At 41.5% G+C, this 18719-nt stretch overlaps 1 protein-coding gene across 18 annotated transcripts in view; it reads right to left on the reverse strand.

Moving 5' to 3' along the window:
* Nucleotides 1–1483: 1483 nt before the first annotated feature.
* Triml1 (tripartite motif family-like 1) overlaps nt 1484–18719 on the reverse strand; it is a 50689-nt gene continuing 33453 nt past the window's right edge. Inside the window, exons 3-10 of one of the 18 annotated variants that reach the window (XM_017312806.1) lie at nt 15620–15744; nt 14367–14399; nt 12321–12416; nt 10245–10478; nt 8215–8237; nt 7954–8051; nt 7365–7442; nt 1484–2366 (exon numbers count right to left, since the gene is read on the reverse strand). In XM_017312806.1, coding sequence (XP_017168295.1) covers nt 1828–2366; nt 7365–7442; nt 7954–8051; nt 8215–8237; nt 10245–10478; nt 12321–12332 — 984 coding nt within the window. In that variant the 5' untranslated portion in view covers nt 12333–12416; nt 14367–14399; nt 15620–15744 and the 3' untranslated portion in view covers nt 1484–1827. The other 17 variants (XM_017312805.2, XM_017312809.1, XM_017312804.1 and 14 more) reach the window with 17 other exon arrangements.

The following is an 18719-nucleotide window of genomic DNA, read 5'->3' on the forward strand; positions in this document are numbered from 1 at the left end:
ATCTACTAGACACTGTCCTGCCTGCAGGAGACACAGCTGAGGGACCCTTACACTCAAAGACTTAGGTACATTTGGTATATCTACAAATAGAAAACACACTACATGTTCCTCAGTAAGAGGGTGATAGCATAAATTGGAAGTGGGCTTGTTGTCATGTGACTTCAATCCCAGCCACTCAGGAGGCAGGGGGAAACATCTCTCTGTGTTCGAGGCCAGCCTGGCCTACAGAGTGAATTCCAGAGCAGCCAGGGCTACACAGAGAAACCGTGTCAATAATAATAATAATAATAATAATAATAATAATAATAATAATAATAAATAATTTAAAAATAAAAGCTATTTAGTTTAACAGTAAATGAGAAACAAACAAAAATGTTTGCAAGTCATTGATTATCTATCCTCTGGCTGCAGCATGGAAAGGCAAATGTAAACACAGAACTGAGAGGGTTGTCTGGCATCTGAATCCTGGCTCATACCTGTTCCCTGCCTTTCAGGGGTACCAAGTTGAAATGTGTCAGGGTAAGAGAGACAGTAGACTTAGGTCAGTGAAGGTGATGAGCAGGAACTCTAGAACAAAGCCCAGTTGCTGACGTCATGTGGGCTCTGCGTGCTGAGTAAAGGGTTTGCTTTGTTTCTGAAGCAAGGTCTCATGGATCCCAGGCTGACCTCAAGCTCACTGCATAACCAGAACTGACTCTGAATTCCTGATCCTTTGCCTCCATCCACCCTACAAATTTTGTGTTTATAGGTATGCACCCCATACCCCCACACACACACACACACCACTCCCTTCAATCTAGGCTCCACTTTAGATACAGCCAATGACAATTCCCCCTTAGAAACCTATAATTAACGAACTGTATGGTGGCCAAACCCTATCAGTTGGCTGGTCTTTTCTACGACAGTAGGATTGGTAACATTCTTCAAGATAAGGTAGATTTCTATTTTTTTTTTTAAGGCTCAAAAGGTGAAGACTGCAAAAACAGGACAAATCTCTGCAGACCTAACTCCCCTAGCAGGTGATGTGAGATTCACCCAAAGGAGTACCACCTGGACGACACACTTATCCTCCCCTGAGGTAGGAAAGGCTAATACCTACCTTCCAGGGACTAAAGGACTTCTGTTCTTAGGAAGTATCAGATGCATAGCCAGCAATCTCAGCTAAAACCCAAACCACTCAGCACCCATTGCCTTGATATATTTCCTGACCAGACCTTTAGCTGCAATAAACTACAGAACATTCTAGGCTCTTAAAGACCCTACTAACATGAATAGTCTTGATGATGACAAATATTAACAGCATCCTGAACGTGTAAGCTTTCCTGAGGATGAGTATGTCAGGCCTCGTGGAAAAGTAGCTTTCCAGAGGAGGCTTAGGGCTCAGCCGATGGAGGAATTCATTTACAAGACAGCCACACAGGCAAGGCTATACATATTAGGTAAGAATACAAACTGCAGAGCGCTCAGAAAGCAATAAACAGACTGAAAAAAAATGCCATGTATTTATAAAACTGGCCTATGACAGATTGACAGGCAAGAATGGACAGTGACAACGCTGTTTGTTAAGTGGCCAGCACACACAGCATAGCTCAGATAATCAACTGGGTTAAAGGCAGGGTATCATCTTTCTATTCTTGGTGCTGAATAGATTTTTAGTAGGCTCTTCATTGCACAACTGGGTTTGTGGAAAGTCTTTGGGGAGAGGGAAGATTTTTTTTTTTTTTTGTTCGGGGTAATCTGATATGTGATGTCTTTGAATACAGTAACCACGTTAATGACTAGGCTGCTCCTTGGCCTTGTCTTTGCTCAAGGCTCAGGGCATGTCCCTCAGATGTGGCAGATGATAAGAGGGTCTGTATTCGTCCCCTCATTCGGAAGACAAGGGGAAAAGATAGGTCTGAGAGCTTCATGGAAAGGGGTCGGAGGGAAGCTGTAGATGAGGGACTCATCTGTCGCATTGTAGAAGGCTATGTGTCCAGAGTCATAGTCCAAGAACACACCAACTTTATGCACGGGTTCTCGGACATGTTGCCCTTTCAGGGGAGATGAAACCCAGAGACTGTAATCGTCGCCAATTTTTAAGCCTATGAGTGAGAAGAGGTCCCCGGGCGGTTTGGGGAGATTCCCCTTTCTGTTCACAGAGTCCTTGCAGATCCCCACTTCCCACTCCGTCTTCTTTCCCACTTCCACTTCCCAGTAGTGTCTCCCGCAGGTGAAGATCTGAGCTCCCAACACAGTTGCAGACTGATCAAATCGCTCTGGGTTGTCAGGTAATTGCTGCCTGGTCCCTCCATACCGCACACTTTTCAGATCTTCGGACAAAAGCAGGTAAGCATTGGCTGTGGCTGGATCTAGAGTTATATCTGCTGCAAGAAGAGAAGAGAACCAATCTTTTGACATCCTTGGCAACCTCCCAAATATATTAATTTTAACCTAAATTCTTAATAGATAGTCCTATTATTATTTGTTTTTTGAAGACAGGAGTCTAACCAAGTAGCCCAGGCTGGGCCTTAAACTTGGCAGTTGTCTAACCTTAGCTTCTTACGTGCTGAGATTTAGACATGACTACCAAGCCCAGCTAGGCCTACTTTTTCCTTTTTTTTATTAGATATTATCTTTATTTATATTTCAAATGTTATCTCCTTCTTGGGTTCCACCTCCGAAAACCCCATATCCCATCCCCTCCCCACCCCCGGCCACTGCTCAGCAAACCACCCACTCCTGCTTCCCTGTCCTGGCATTCCCCTACACTGGGGCATCGAGCCTTCTCAGGTCCAAGGGCCTCTTCTCCTATTGATATCCAACAAGGCCATCCTCTGCTACATATTTGGCCGGAGCCGTGGGTCACTCCATATGTACTCTTTGGTTGGTGGTTTCGTCCTTGGGAGCTCTGGAGGTACTGGATGGTTCATATTGTTGTTTCTCCTATGGGGCTGCAGACCCCTTCAGCTCCTTCAGTCCTTTCTCTAGCTCCTTCATTGAGGACCTTGTGTTCAGTCCAATGGTTGGCTGTGAGCATCCATTTCTGTATTTATCAGGTGCTGGCAGAGCCTCTCAGGAGACAGCTATATCAGGCTCCTGTCAGCAAGAACTTGTTGACATCCACAATAGTATCTGGGTTTGCTGATTGTATGTGTGATGGATCCCCAGATGGGGCAGTCTCTGGGTGGTCTTTCCTTCAGTCTCTGCTCCACACTTTGTCTCTGTATCTCCTCCCATGGATATTTTGTTGCCCCCAAAGGATAAACAGGCTGAGAAAGAAATTAGGGAAACATCCTTCACAATAGTCACAAACAATATAAAGTATCTTCCCATTACTCTAACCAAACAAGTGAAAGATCTGTATGACAAGAACTTCAAGTCTCAAGATGGAAAAATCTCCCATGCTCATGGATTGGCAGGATTAATATAGTCAAAATGACCATCTTGCCAAAAGAAATCTACAGATTCAATACAATCCCCATCAAAATTCCAACTCAATTCTTCATAGAGTTAGAAAGAGCAATTTGCAAATTCATCTGGAAAAACAAAAACCTAGGATAGCAAAGGCTATTCTCAATAAAAGAACTTCTAGCTGAATCACCATCCCTGACTTCAAGCTGTACTACAGAGCAATGGTGATTAAAAACAGCATGGTATTGGTAGAGTGACAGGCAGGTAAATCAATGGATTAGAATTCCAAGAAAGGAACCCACACACCTATGGTCCCTTGATCTTTGACATGGGAGCTAAAACCATCCAGTGGGAAAACGACAGCATTTTCAACAAATGGTGCTGGTTCAACTGGCAGTTAGCATGTAGAAGAATGCAAATTGATCTGTTCTTAGCTCCTTGTACAAAGCTCAAATCCAAGTGGATACAGGACCTCCACATAAAACCAGATACACTAAAACTAATAGAAGAGAAAGTGAGGAAGAGACTCAAACACATGGGCACAGGGGAAAATTCCTGAACAGAACACCAATAGCTTATGCTCTAAAATCAAGAATCAACAAATGTTACAATCCTAAATCTGATAGGGGACTAATACCCAATATATAAAAAGAGCTCAAGAAACTGGAATCCAGAAATTCAAATAACCCCATTAAAAATGGGGTACAGATCTAAACAAAGAATTCTCAACTGAGGAATACCGAATGGCTGAGAAGCACCTGAAAAAATGTTCAACATCCTTAATCATTAGAGAAATGCAAATCAAAACAACCTTGAGATTCCACCTCACACCAATCAGAATGGCTAAGATCAAAAATTCAGGTGACAGCCGATGCTGGTGAGGATGTAGAGAAAGAGGAACACTCCTCCATTGCTGGTGGGATTGCAAGCTTATACAACCACTCTGGAAGTCAGTCTGGCGGTTCCTCAGAAAATTGGACATAGTACTACTGCTAGATCCAGCAATACCATTCCTGAGCATATACCCAGAATATGTTCCAACTGGTAATAAGGACACATGCTCCACTATGTTCATAGCAGCCTTATTTATAATAGCCAGAAGCTGGAAAGAACCCAGATGTCCCTCAACAGAGGAATGGATACAGAAAATGTGGTACATTTACACAATGGAGTACTACTCAGTTATTAAAAACAATGAATTTATGAAGTTCTTGGGTAAATGGATGTATCTGGAGGATATCATCCTGAGTGAGGTAACCCAATCACAAAAGAAGTCACTAGATATACACTCACTGATAAGTGGATATTAGCCCAGAAACTTGAAATACCCAAGATACAATTTGCAAAACACAAGAAAATCAAAAAGAAGGAAGACCAACGTGTGGATACTTCATTCATCCTTAGAATAGGGAACAAAATACCCATGAAAGGAGTTACAGAGACAAAGTTTGGAGCTAAGACAAAAGGGATGGACTATCCAGAGACTACCCCACCCGAGGATTCATCCCATAATCAGCCACCAAACCCAGACACTATTGCATATGTGAGCAAGATTTTGCTGAAGGAACCCTGTTATACCTGTCTCTTGTGAGGCTATGCCAGTGCCTGGTAAACACAGAAGTGGATGCACACAGTCATCTATAGGATGGAACACAGGGCCCCCAATGGAGGAGCTAGAGAAAGTACCCAAGGAGCTGAAGGGGTCTGCAACCCTATAGGTGGAACAACAATATGACCTAACCAGTACCCCCAGAGCTCATGTCTCTAGCTGCATATGCAGCAGAAGATGGCCTAGTTGGCCATCATTGGGAAGAGAGGCCTGTAGGTCTTGAAAACTTTATATACCCCATTACAGGGGAATGCCAGGGCAAAGAAGTGGGAGTGGGTGGGTAGGGGAGCAGGGCATGGGAAGGGTATAGGGAACTTTCGGGATAGCATTTGAAATGTAAATAAAGAAAATATCTAATAAAATAAAAATTTTAAAAAAAGAAAAAAAAAGAGAATCAACAAATGGGACCTCATAAAATTGCAAAGCTTCTGTAAGGCAAAGGACACTGTCAATAGGACAAAACAGAAACCAGTAGATTCGGAAAAGATCTTTACCAACCCTACATCCAATAGAGGGCTATTATCCAATATACACAAAGAACTGAAGAACTTAGACTCCAAAGAACCAAATAACCCTGTTGAAAAATGGGGTACACAGCTAAAGAAAAAATTCTCAACTGAGGAATATCGAATGCCTGAGAAGCACCTAAAGAAATGTTCAACATTCTCTGCTAGGCCTATTTTTTAACTTAGGCGTTAGGCAGGCAAACAACCCCAGCCCTAAAGTAATAGCATATGAGTTCAAAGCCAGCCTGGGCTTCATAATGAATGGAAGAACAGCCTGGACTACACAGCAATATCTGGTTTCAGAACCAAGTTTGTGGCCAAACTCTATATAGTTAAATTTGAGACCAGCTTGGTTTATACTGTAAAATTCTATTCTACAGCATCTATTTCTATTCTTTTTTTTTCTATAAACAAAAGTTTTCAATTTAATTTCAGTGCATTTGGTAAGATGACCTCCTTTAGAAAAAAAAAAAAGTCCACCTCTAACTGGACTTGACACCTTATGTCATTAACTCCAATACTTAGGAATCTTAGGCAAGTGGATTAACATGAGTTTAAGGCTAGCTTGGGCTATGTCATGAGACCCAATTTCAAAATAAACAAACAGAACACAGAACAGAATCTCCCAGCTTGTTTTTCACTGCCCATGGAACAGGCAGTAAAGGTACAAGAAGAGGCAGAATAGAGTCATGTGAAGAGAGATCAGGCACATCTGTGAGGATGAGAGGAAACTGAGTATAATAAACGTTGTGTTCTAGACAGTTTTAGAATTCCAGTTTATCTCTCTACACAAGGATACCCTTGCTGTTAGACATGGCAGGATTTCTGCACTTTGGATAGAAGGCAAATGGGTAATTTGTTACCCTCCTTCTAAGTGCAAATTATTTCCTATGCATTAATGTATTTAATCATTGTTGCAATTATAATATTCTCATATTACATGCAACAATACATAGGGAATAAATAAATGACAAGTGCTAGAGAGAAGGCTCCATAGTTAGAAGTATATGATGCTTCTCCCAAGGAGCAGAGTTAGAGTCCCAGCACTCATGTCTGATGGTGCACAACGTTCTAGAATGCCATCTCCAGGGGGCCTGACACCTCTGGCCTCCTTGAGCACCCAAATTCATGTACACTCACACACATATACTCATAGCTAATAGTAAATCTTTAAGAAAAATAAAAACTTGAAAAACGGGTCAGAGGTATCAAACTCTTGATGGCAGGCCTGCCTAACATGCCCAGAGCCCTGCGTTCTATCCACAACACTTACAAACAAACAAACAAACAAACAAACAACCCTGGTGTGGTCACACAAACTTACAAGCATAGCACTTTGAAAGTGGAGGCAAGAGGGTCAAGATCAACCTTACCTACGTAGGGAGTTCTAGACCAGCCTGGCTACATGAGACCTTGTTGAACAAATACAAAACAATTAACTAAACAAAACTGAGTCCAAAAGAAACTTTAAAATCGTACTAATTAATTTTACTAAGATTACAAAATAATGGAGAATTATAATAGTAAATTTTTAATTCGTGGTTTTCCACTATGCCATGGTCAAATGCAGCCTTGTGAGAGTTAGCATCCCGGTGACAATGTCATACAGCTCATGTGAGCTACTAGGCCTTCATCCCTACCTCAAACTTTCACTGGCTGTGAGATAATTTGCCCCCACTGAGGTAGATAAGCATACAATAATGTACTAGACATTCTAGATCCTTTATCTGCATGTAGAGTGTGCACACACCCATCTCCAAACAATGCACCTGGCAACCTCAGGACCCCCTCCTCCCCAACTTACATCAGGCTATATATACCATCATCTTTGAATAATGGTATCAGGCTATACATACCCCCATCTTTGAACAAAGATGTTTCCCATCTCAGAGGTACAATCCAATTCAGTTTCCACTCAAATATCCCCAAAGTATCTGGGCATGACAAATAGAGAGGCCTGCCTCAAACAAAGTAGAATCAAAGACTTAACACCCAAGGTTGTCCTCTGACCTCTATACCCATTGACTGGTACAAATTCCTACACTCACACACATATACACACCCGTACAACAATCACTCCCACTGCCTGCCCACACACAGGGATTAAAACAAAAGAATGTAACCTAGCTTTTGTCCTAACAGGAAGGATCCCCTGCAAGAGGGTTATTGCATGTGCTGGGTATGGTGTATACATATCACCGAACCCTTTGACAACAGGCAGAGCCTGACAGAACATCCAACAAGGTTTCTTGTGTCTTGGCTCAAGCATAGGCAGTGTTTACAACTTGGTGCCTTAGCACTGACTCTAGATACTATAACTGGGCGCCTCCTGTCAGAAGAATCTTTTATGCTAGAAGAAGCTGCCCAAGAACTCAGGGGTACCCATAACATGTGCTGAGCTTAACTATGGAAATCCCTGGAGATATGACAAGAAGACGGACTTACTGCTGAATTTTCGCAGCATCTCCCTCATCCCAGTGATGTGACACAGGCTCAGTTCCGTGATGGTGGTCTCTGGAGACTGAAACAACAGGGACTCATACCTTCCAAGAGAAAACAGAGCCTCATTCTCTCTGTGACACATACCACATAACCTGGTCCAACCTATCGGTCCATAGCATCTCTTCGCAACAACATCCACATACTATTCCCCACACCTTCAGTATTTCATCAGCACCAGATCTCCATAGACTAATAGACACCTACCGATCCATGGCTCCTTTGACTTCCTAGGGATATAAAGAAAAGAAGGTTACTCTGCATTCATCTCCATCACTAGCGAATCGTAAATCGGTCCTCATCCCAATCTCGCACTAGTTACCTAAACTCTACTTCCATGATTCTAGCACATCTTGAGAGGAGGTAGCAGATAGGATAGGAGAGTAAAGCCTCAGCTTTTTCTAAGGATGGTTTTTAATGAACATGAGATGTTTCTCACTCTGACCAGAGAATAGTTTGTTCTCTTTCTTCACATCTAAGCTTTAATTAAAACAAAAGCAAAAACAAATCTTATTTGTAGGGAGTAGGGAATGCACTTGGTCACAACACAAATATGGAGGTGAGAGGGAAAATTAAAGAGAGGCTGTTCTCTCAGACCACGTGAATCCTAGCCAAGGATGGAAGTCACGTGGTCAGCCTTGACAGCAATCACCTCTACCCACTAAGTGATAGCTTGCTAGCACTTAAAAAGTCCTTTCTTTAAAATGTGTTTTAGCATATATTCATTATGTATAATAATGAATTTCATCCTGATAATTTCATACGTGTATGTATTTTGATGCATTCAGATATGTAAATAATACATTTTTGTGTATCCATATATGCACATAATTTTTATCTTGTCTTCTTTCCACTCTTATTTATCCCTTTCCTATTCCCAACACATCCACAATTCTAATCACATGACCTTATTTGTTTCGTGACCCAAAGAGTTTAATTAGGGTTATTTATGGGGGTGGGGAAGGGGTTATGTACAGAGAATGGGCAGCTTACCAGTGACTACATCAATAAAAAATAATATCACACACACACACACACACACACACACACAGAGCAACCACTAACTGCCTAGACATGCTCAGAGATGACTGGGGACTCCTAAGCCCTCCTTCCTTTAAAATTTGAATATCTAATAGTTGAGGCAAAATATTAACCTCATGTGCCAAGGAACCAGAGATGAGCAAAGAAAAATGCTTCAGCGAGAGCTGAGACCAAGCCCATGTCATGTTTTATGATGTTCTTTAGTCATTTAGAAGACACAAAATTAGATAGCACTCCTTATAGAGTCTAATCATGAATGGGACCTGAAGCAGAAGTTGGCTCTGTGGCTTATAACTGAGACGATGTTAATGAGTGCAGTAGCCTAGGGAGGTAGTAGGCAAAGATTGAACAGTGGCCCTGGCACACAGAATGCATGGATCCTGCCACCTTTTAGCTGCAGGGCAATCAGGTCTCCTTAACGGCCATCAATCTGATTATTAAATATTTGCTATCCCTTTTGTAAGTGATGATCACCTGTAGGCTACATAACACTAAGACTTAACCCTCATCAGATCTTTGAAAAGATTAAATTCACCATGCCCACCGGCTTACAAATAAATTGTGAGTTTCTAGACAAGGCTATGTGTGCAGAAGCAGATCCAGAAGAAACTAGTCGTCCCTGGGCTTGTTTGTGAAATGTTTTTTGTTTCCTTTTCACTTTGTTTGATTTCTCCTCCTTTTCAAGAATTTTTGATACCCAGATAGATACCTTAAGGAAATGACATTTAGGCAGAATTTAATTTTTCAGATGATTATAGAAAAATGTAGTTCCTATAGCTTGAAATACTAAAAGCCACTGTGTGCTCACAGTCAGCTAATGGATGGATCACAGGGCCCCCAATGGAGGAGCTAGAAAAAGTATCCAAGGAGCTAATGGGATCTGCAACCCTGTAGGTGCAACTACATTATGAACTAACCAGTACCCCGGAGCTCTTGACTCTAGCTGCATGTGTATCAAAAGATGGCCTAGTCGGCCATCACTGGAAAGAGAGGCCCATTGGACAGGCAAACTTTATATGCCCCAGTACAGGGGAACGCCAGGGCCAAAAAGTGGGAGTGGGAAGGTAGGGGAGTGGGGTGAGGGTATGGAGGACTTTTGGGATAGCATTGGAAATGTAATTGAGGAAAATACGTAATAAAAAAAATTTTATAAAAAAAAAAATTTTCCCCCAGTGTCCTCGTGAATTTTGTCTCACCTCAAAAGATTCTAACGTCAAGTTCTGACAGGTAGACTCAATCCGCCCAATCATTTTGCCGAGGCGGCGGATTTGCTGGGTCAGCTGGATCTCATTTTCCCTCAGCTTCTTCATGTTCGCCTTCTCCTCCCTCTCCAGGAGCTGGAGCTGGAGCTGTTCCTCTTCCTTGAGGAACTGGTGCATCTTCATGTATTCAGACACAACGACCTGCTTACAAGTCTTTGTCTCCTCCTGCTATCACATGTGCAGAAACATTCACAAGCACGCACACACACACATACACACACACAAACACACATGTTAGCAACAAAAACAGTCCTATAATGCATAAATTATCTTGATATGATGGGTGAAGAGTAAAAAGTTTTGAAAGGTGCATATGTACCCAACAGTCAACAAAATCAGATTTTCTAATCTAAGAACTGTCATTCCTACTGAACGAAACGAAAGAAGTCAAAAAGCGTGACACATAGTAATCAGCACTAATTAGAAATAAGCTGAAATCTAAGAGGAAAACAATGAAAACAAAATTAAAGTTAATAGTAGGAAAGTAGAAAAATGAAATAAAATTTAAAAGGAAAAAATTATGAAACATGAATGTGTGCGTTATTAGACAAATGTTGGTTTTAAAAACAAACTTGGCATCAAATTACATACTAGAAATACATCACAAAATGTTGCACTAAATTCGAGATATAAGCCAGCCTGGTGGCACATGCATGTAAAACTAGAACTCAGAAGGCAAAAGCAGAGGTAGGAGGATTAGATGTAAATTTGAGGTCAGATTGTTCATCTCCATGATCAGTTCCCAGATAGCCAGGACCATAGAGCAAGACTCTGTCTCACAAAACAAATAAAACAAGAATTCAAAGTGTGCAATGAATCATCATTTGATCTCCCACCACATTTGAAATCCCAGGACTTGGGTGGTTAAGGCAGAAAAAAAAAAAAAAGGCTAACCTGGGCTACATAGGGAAGGGCTGTTTAAAGCAAAATTCCTCATTTTCTTCATTTATTGGAAGACTCAAATATTCACATTGAGTGCACTAGCATGTATGGATGTGTGTGTGTGTGTGTGTGTGTGTGTGTGTGTGTGTGTGTGTGACTGTGTGTGTGTACCTGTGTGTGTGTTTGCATAATACATCTGTGCAGACCATAGGACAGCCTCCCACGTAATCAATCTTCATCTTTGACTTGGTTTGAAACAAGGTGTCGCTGCTGTGTACGTCAGGTGAGCCTGCCATTGAGCTTCGGGGGATTGTTGGATGTCTGCCTGCCATCTCCTGGTAGGGATCACGAGGGGGCTATAAATACTTGTCCTTTTGGCTTTTATGTGGGTTCTGAATACCCACACTCAGGTCATGAGGCTTGCACGGCAAATGCTTTTACCCACTGAGCAAATTCCCCAGCCCTAATACCTATACTGCCTGTGCCATGGGAAACGTTTCGTTCTTTGCTTTAACTGCTAGGCAATTCAAGTCCAAATCTGTGATGAAGCTCGGGCATTTGTTGCAGTATAATCCAATCTACTATGTGCCATTGTCCTGTGTTCTTTACTTCCTTGTCATTGGCATACAATTTCTACCCTGAGCATCTGAGAGACTCATTTTTAAAACTAGTTTCCATCCTATCTCGAAAATACATTGCTTGTGTTTTAAATAACATTAATTAGATCCATCATAAAAGACTAGCCAAGAAAGATAAACAAGTTAAAACTGGGGTGAGTTAACCCGAGCTGAACTGTGATACTCCCCGGTGAGCACACAGTGGCAGTCAGCCAAACAGCAGGGTACTGCCTATGACTATGACTCAAAAATGGTCCTTTCCAGAAGAGATGGCTCAGTGGTTAAGAGCACTGACTGCTCTTCCAGAGGTCCTGAGTTCAATTCCCAGCAACCACATGGCAGCTCACAACCATCTGTAATGGGATCTGATGCCCTCTTCTGGTGGGTCTAAAGGCAGTAACAATGCACTCATATATATATATATATATGTAATTAAAAAAAAAAAGTCCTTTCCCCCTGACATGTCACCAGGTATCTCACACACAAGATGAAACACTAGACAGACACTGACCTTACACAACATCACTCGTTCCTTCTCATGGTTCAGGATGGCCTGAACTTCCTTCTTCTTTTTCCGTAAAATATTTATGATATCTTGGAGTTTTTCCTGCAATAGAAACAAACCCCTTGGCAAATAAGCAGGGTATCCAGTGGTAGAAAGATCAGGAAAACTAGCCATTGGAAAATGACTGAGGCTCTCAAAGAGAGAGTGAAAGCAAGAACCATGCTACATGAAGATACGTGCCCATGGCTGTTACCGACAGAGACCTGGATGAGAGTTAGTGGCTAGGAGCAGTTCTGGGTTCTGAGATTGCCACTGTGCATCCCAACTTACTTTGTGCTGCTCCTCAGCCTCACTTGAGAAACACGCCTTGTTCGTCCCTTGACTTGGAGGTGAGACATTAATGACACTCTGCTCATCGTCAGAGAACACCCAACTAGGCCCTGGCATTCTCCCACAGATGCTCTGCTCATCCTCGCTCTGCAGCACCTGCGATCTCAGCTGTCTGCCAATATTAGCCAGTCTCCCCAGCCGCTCGTTGGCTTGAAAATGTGGGGCTCCCAAAGTCCTCCAGCATTCAGGACAAGATAAAGGTGTGTTGTGCTCCTCCCAACTCTTGAGGAGGCACATCAGACAAAAGCTGTGCCCACACTCGGTGGTCACTGGACTGCTGAAATAATCCAAGCAGATGAAACAGGTCAGCTCTTCCCTGAGGTTCTCCATCAAATCTGTTGTGGACATTTTCTCATGGTTGGACATCAGGACAAGGCTACACTTCTGGTCTGGGATTACAGAAGTCCTCTTCAGTCACAGCTGGGTGATGATCAGGTGCTGTGTTGTTATTACAAGAAGCTCTTGTTCTCCTCTGTACCTGATTACACCAAATGATACATACGCTCCAGCTCTCCAGCACAAAGCCAATTGTGACTTAATGTGGAACTCCTGGGCACTGACTCATCACCAGCCCCAACCTTTTATTGAATGTTTTTCTATGCATGCCACATGCTAAATGCTAGTATCTGATATAATTGGATTGGTGGGTTTTTTTTTAATTAGCTAGTTCCTGTATGTAAATGGCACCATGAAACCGTTTAAACACATGGGCTTGGGGTTCAGAAAATGAATTACTTAGTGGAAACCACACAAAAATTGTAGAGGTCTCTGATTCGTGAATAGAAAGTATGGTCTACATCCTTCAGTAGACCGCACTTGACAAAACTAGTTGAGAAAGAAGAAAACTACAACGTACATCCTTTTCCCATTAAACCCTTTTCTTTGTTTCACCAAAGCTTAAGCTTTCCACACAGTAATCAAGTACTCTGTGCATTTGTTTGATTGTATTCATCCTAATGGAGAACTATACCACTGAACTATTCCTTGACCTTTCCTAATGGAGAACTATACCATTGAACTATTCCTTGACCTTAGACGCACAATGAATTGACACTTATATTTATCCCTCCACCCTGAAAGACCACGAAGCTCACCCAGCTGACATCATGAAAAGTAGCTAAGTGACACTTGAAGATTACCTGAAGACATCATTGCACCATGGATTGGATAGAAAGAATCCTATCTTGGTAGAAATATAATGTTGCTGCTTGTTTTCACCTTCTAGAAATGTTCAAACTAGCCATAAACCTCCTGACCCTCTTTTAATTCTTACTTGGCAGAAACTGAGTGGGCAGACATTTTTCTGTTGATGTTGGAAAATGTAAATGTATAGTACAGTGATTTATGTATGGTGATCTCTACAATTAGTGCCAAGTGCCATAAAACCAGAATGTCATGTGACCGTGAATCGTTCTTGTCATGCCCTCCTATATGATATTTGCTAGGGAGTATATCTTAAGCGCCATTCAGTGCACCGTACCATGTGTATATTCCCTGGTGCTATCCTGCTTGGCAACCTTCTGCAGATCTATATTACCAAAGCTACCCTATTAACCTTTTGTCCCTGACTTTTAAGAATTGATCTGCTTCCCCATCCCCCACCCATTTCTTATTAGCTATTAGGTGTTGTCTTATCTTCAACTTTGACAAACCAAAACTCACCTTTCTGAAGTCACTGATCCATCACTTCTTGGCCTGGTGGCAGAGATACAGGGTGAAGGTGTTTATTCAAATATGTTAAATAAGTGTGATTTGCACACCATTTTCAAAATTGGGATTCAAATTTAAACACACCAAGAGAGGTGGCATCAGTGAGACACCACAAAAGCACCCGGCTTAGGTGATTTCCAGACTGCTATTTGGACACAGCTTCACAATAGCTGTTAGAAACTAGTCATAAGCAAAAGTCTCCCCCAAAAATAAATATACAATAACTCTAAATTAAATGTCATCATAGGAAAAAAGGTTTATGAAATGTCACCACTATTCAATGCAATTCATATCCCAACCTAGAAGGAGTCAGAACAGGTCTCACAGTTGAGTTGGAGCGCATCATAGAGCCCACATTCTGAAATGGAATTAGGGAATGGGCATCTTCTACTTTCAATTCCCACTATTGTTCCATTGCTCTTCCCTCTTCCAAATAAATAATTGTCTTTTTTTATAAGCTTCATAAAAGAATAATTGTGCCTTGTTCATTTCTAACCAGGAGAATTTTTCCCACCTATCAAGTGATAAGGAAGTTTTCAAATGAGGGATAGTGAGCCGTGCCCATAATTCTAGCGCTCAGGAGGCTGAACCATGAGGATTGCTTGTTACAAGTCAGCCTGGGCTATGGAGCAAAGTACAAGCTAGACCAGCCTACAGCATAGTCAGACCATCTCAAAACATTAAAAATAAATGTTTTAAATGAACAAACAGAAGAGTCACATTACTGCACAGTGACAGTCTTCACTTGGCTGGAAATAGATCTTACACCTAATTACCTTCTATAAATGATTAAGAAAATTGAGGTTCCAATAAGTTGAGCTGAACCTCCATTCTGAGGTCAAATTGGGATGGGAAAACTGGGTCTCCTCTTCACAGTCTTTGGTCAGCACACTACATCACATATTGCCTTTAACATGAAAAATTCTGATTATCTCAAATAAATGAATTCTCTCTGATGGTGTCAGAAGTAAGTAGACAGCTATCATTAAGGCATGAGTTTTACACCCACCGGCACAACTCTTTCTTTCTTGGAAATGCAGTCTTTATAATTTCTTTAAATATGCTGCGTAGGGTCAGTCTGGGGTGAGCTAAATCCCAGAGTGACCCAGCCCTCCTAAAATATTCACCACAATCCCACAAGGCACTATGCTGCCTATCATGACTCCTAAAGCCAACACCTCAAGTATCTTACTCTGTAGTCTTACCTCTGTGATGAGTCTGTGATGAGGTAATGCTAAGAGATATCCCATGGTGACAACTGTCCAACTGTCGCCCAGATGTGGCTAAAGTTGGAGCTGTATGGGAAGACTGGGAGGGGGCAGTGAGTGGACTGGAAAGTGAATAAGTTAAAAAAAAACTTTTAAAAGAACTTCAAAAATTCAAAGATAGTAATATAAAGGTCTTGCATATTAAGGGTCATTGGGATAGGTTGAGCTTATTTGGAAAATATCTTGTATGAAAGCCTAGTTTTAAAAATATAACTGTCATTTCACATCAGAGTGGAAAAGATAGATTATTCAACTAATGGTTTAGGATAAGTGAGTGTAGCCATCTGGAAAAATAAAGTTGAATCTCTACAAACAACTTACCCAATGTGTGTTCCACATGAGACAGGATGCTTGTGTGTGTTCCTCCCAGTTACAGATTTCAGATTAATTTGCATTGTTTTGTCACCATTTTGACTTATTTATTTTGTTTTGTTTTGTTTTATATGTGTTTTGTTTTAGATCAGGACTTCAAAACCGTCTACTGTTTTGCTATATTGTTTCTCCCAAGAAATCAGTCTGACCCTGGGAAGCTAGGTAGATAAAAGAGGTACGCAAATCAAACATTTACTGATGATAAATCAGAACAAGATGTTTTTTTAAGCAATTCTTCGCAATAATGCAATTTTACCATTTATGGAAGATGAAACCAAAATTTCATGTTAACAAAATGGATGTGCTCATTTGTCTTTACACACGGGATAAATCTTAGCTGGATAGTTGGTATTGCGGGATTAGATCATTCAATGCTTTTCAGAATTTATTTATTTACCCATTTATTTATTTATTTATTCTGTTTTTTTATTTAGTTTTCTTTGGTTTGGTTTGGGAGGTTTTTGCTTCTTTGTTTGTTTGTTTGTTGTTAGAATCCATCTGACCCAGGATGTCTTCACACTTGCTACATAGCTTAAGCTGGCCTTGAACTCCTGGTCCTCCTACTTCACCTCTCAAGTTCTGGTATTATAAATGTGTACTACCATGCTCAGTCTGATCAATATGTTGATTTTACAATCATCAATTATGAAATAATATGAGATGGGAGACATTTGTTTAGGTAGGGCCATTTCAGAAATCATTGAAAATTCTGTCCTAATCTCAAACCCAAATAGACTTAACAAGAACTAAGAAATGGGTGCCCCTAAGGAGCTGTAACACAAGCATGTAGGACATGTGACTACGACCTGGAAACTCAAGGAAGCTTAAGGAAGAATGCTCCATGTTTGAGGAAGAACAACCCAGAAGCTTGATTGCCCACGACTGTGGCACACTCACATCAGCCCAGCATGCAGGAAATTGGACACAGGGTGATTTCTGCAACACCAGCTAGCCCGGGCCAACCACAAAACCTTGTCTTACTCAAAAGAGAAGGAGGAGCTGGAGAAGATGAAAAAGAACAAGAAGGGAAAACAAGGAAGGGAAGAATTTCTTGAGACGTAAAGCATGTTTTATGATTACAATCTAGGCTAAGACAGAGATGTCAAGTCCATGCTGACACCAACTTCGAAACACACTATCAGTCTCTCTTAAACATTAACTCTTTTTATTTATTTATTTATTTTTATTACATATTTTCCTCAATTACATTTCCAATGCTATCCCAAAAGTCCCCCATACCCTCCCCCCCACTTCTCTACCCACTCATTCCCATTTTTTTGGCCCTGGCGTTCCCCTGTACTGGGGCATATAGTTTGCGTGTCCAATGGGCCTCTCTTTCCAGTGATGGCCGACTAGGCCATCTTTTGATACATGTGCAGCTAGAGTCAAGAGCTCCAGGGTACTGGTTAGTTCATAATGTTGTTCCACCTATAGGGTTGCAGATCCCTTTAGCTCCTTGGCTACTTTCTCTAGCTCCTCCATTGGGAGCCCTGTGATCCATCCCTTAGCTGACTGTGAGCATCCACTTCTGTGTTTGCTAGGCCCCGGCATAGTCTCACAAGAGACAGCTATATCTGGGTCCTTTCAGCAAAATCTTGCTAGTGTATGCAATGGTGTCAGCGTTTGGAAGCTGATTATGGGGTGGATCCCTGGATATGGCAGTCTCTACATGGTCCATCCTTTCGTCTCAGCTCCAAACTTTGTCTCTGTAACTCCTTCCATGGGTTAAACATTAACTCTTATAGTGTGGTAATCCCTATATTAACCCCATGTATGAGACACCTGAGAAGGGAAAGGAAGAGATAGCATGCATTGAATTAGCATGGAGGACTCAGATGGTGGTGTTCAATATTACCTGGAAGTTGCTAGAACTCTAAGCTAGAAACACTTAGACCAAGACCCAACCTAACTGAATCAAAAACTCCAGTCCTTACCTTTAATCCCAGTTCTTTGGAGGCAGAGGCAGGTGGATCACTAAGAGTTGGAGGCCAGCCTCGTCTCTCGTCTAAAAATAAAAGAGTTCCAGGACAGCCAGAACTCTATTACACAGAGAAACCTTGTCTCAAAAAGCAACACACACAGACACACACACCCTCTGGAGCTGGACCGAGCACTCCAGTTTTAAACAAGACCCAGGACCTTTGATGATTCTGGTGTACTATAAAGTTTGGAAGGCACAGATTTTGGGATCAAAATTGACTTAACTCTCTGGGTAATTCTAACACTGTAAGAAATCTTAGGATCAAGTCTGCAACTCAAAAATAATTTATGCATAACGGCTGGACTGTTAGATATCGGGAGGCTAATCTCTAGGACACTGTTTTATACTCCCTCCTGCCAAAGCCATCTTGCTTCTCCCGTATTATAGAGTTCCCAGCATGAACTGCAAGTGAGTAGTGAGGCAGAGGGTAGAGGTTTAACTTCTCTCTCAGGAAAGCATCTGAAGATGATGACACATTCTGTCTCAAGAGGGGACAAATGTCTGGTGTTGAAAGTCAGGTTGAGGCTAGGCATGTGCTAATCTTTGCACTCAGGGAAACTGAGGCAGAGGATGTATGGCAGAAGACTCTCACAATAGAACATCACCTTTTATTTATTCATTAATACATTCTTTTATCTATATTGTTTTCATGAAATACATTGATCATATTCTTCCCTTTCCCCA

Source organism: Mus musculus, chromosome 8 (assembly GCF_000001635.26).
Source record: "Mus musculus strain C57BL/6J chromosome 8, GRCm38.p6 C57BL/6J".
In the NCBI taxonomy this organism is placed as follows: Eukaryota; Metazoa; Chordata; class Mammalia; order Rodentia; family Muridae; genus Mus; species Mus musculus.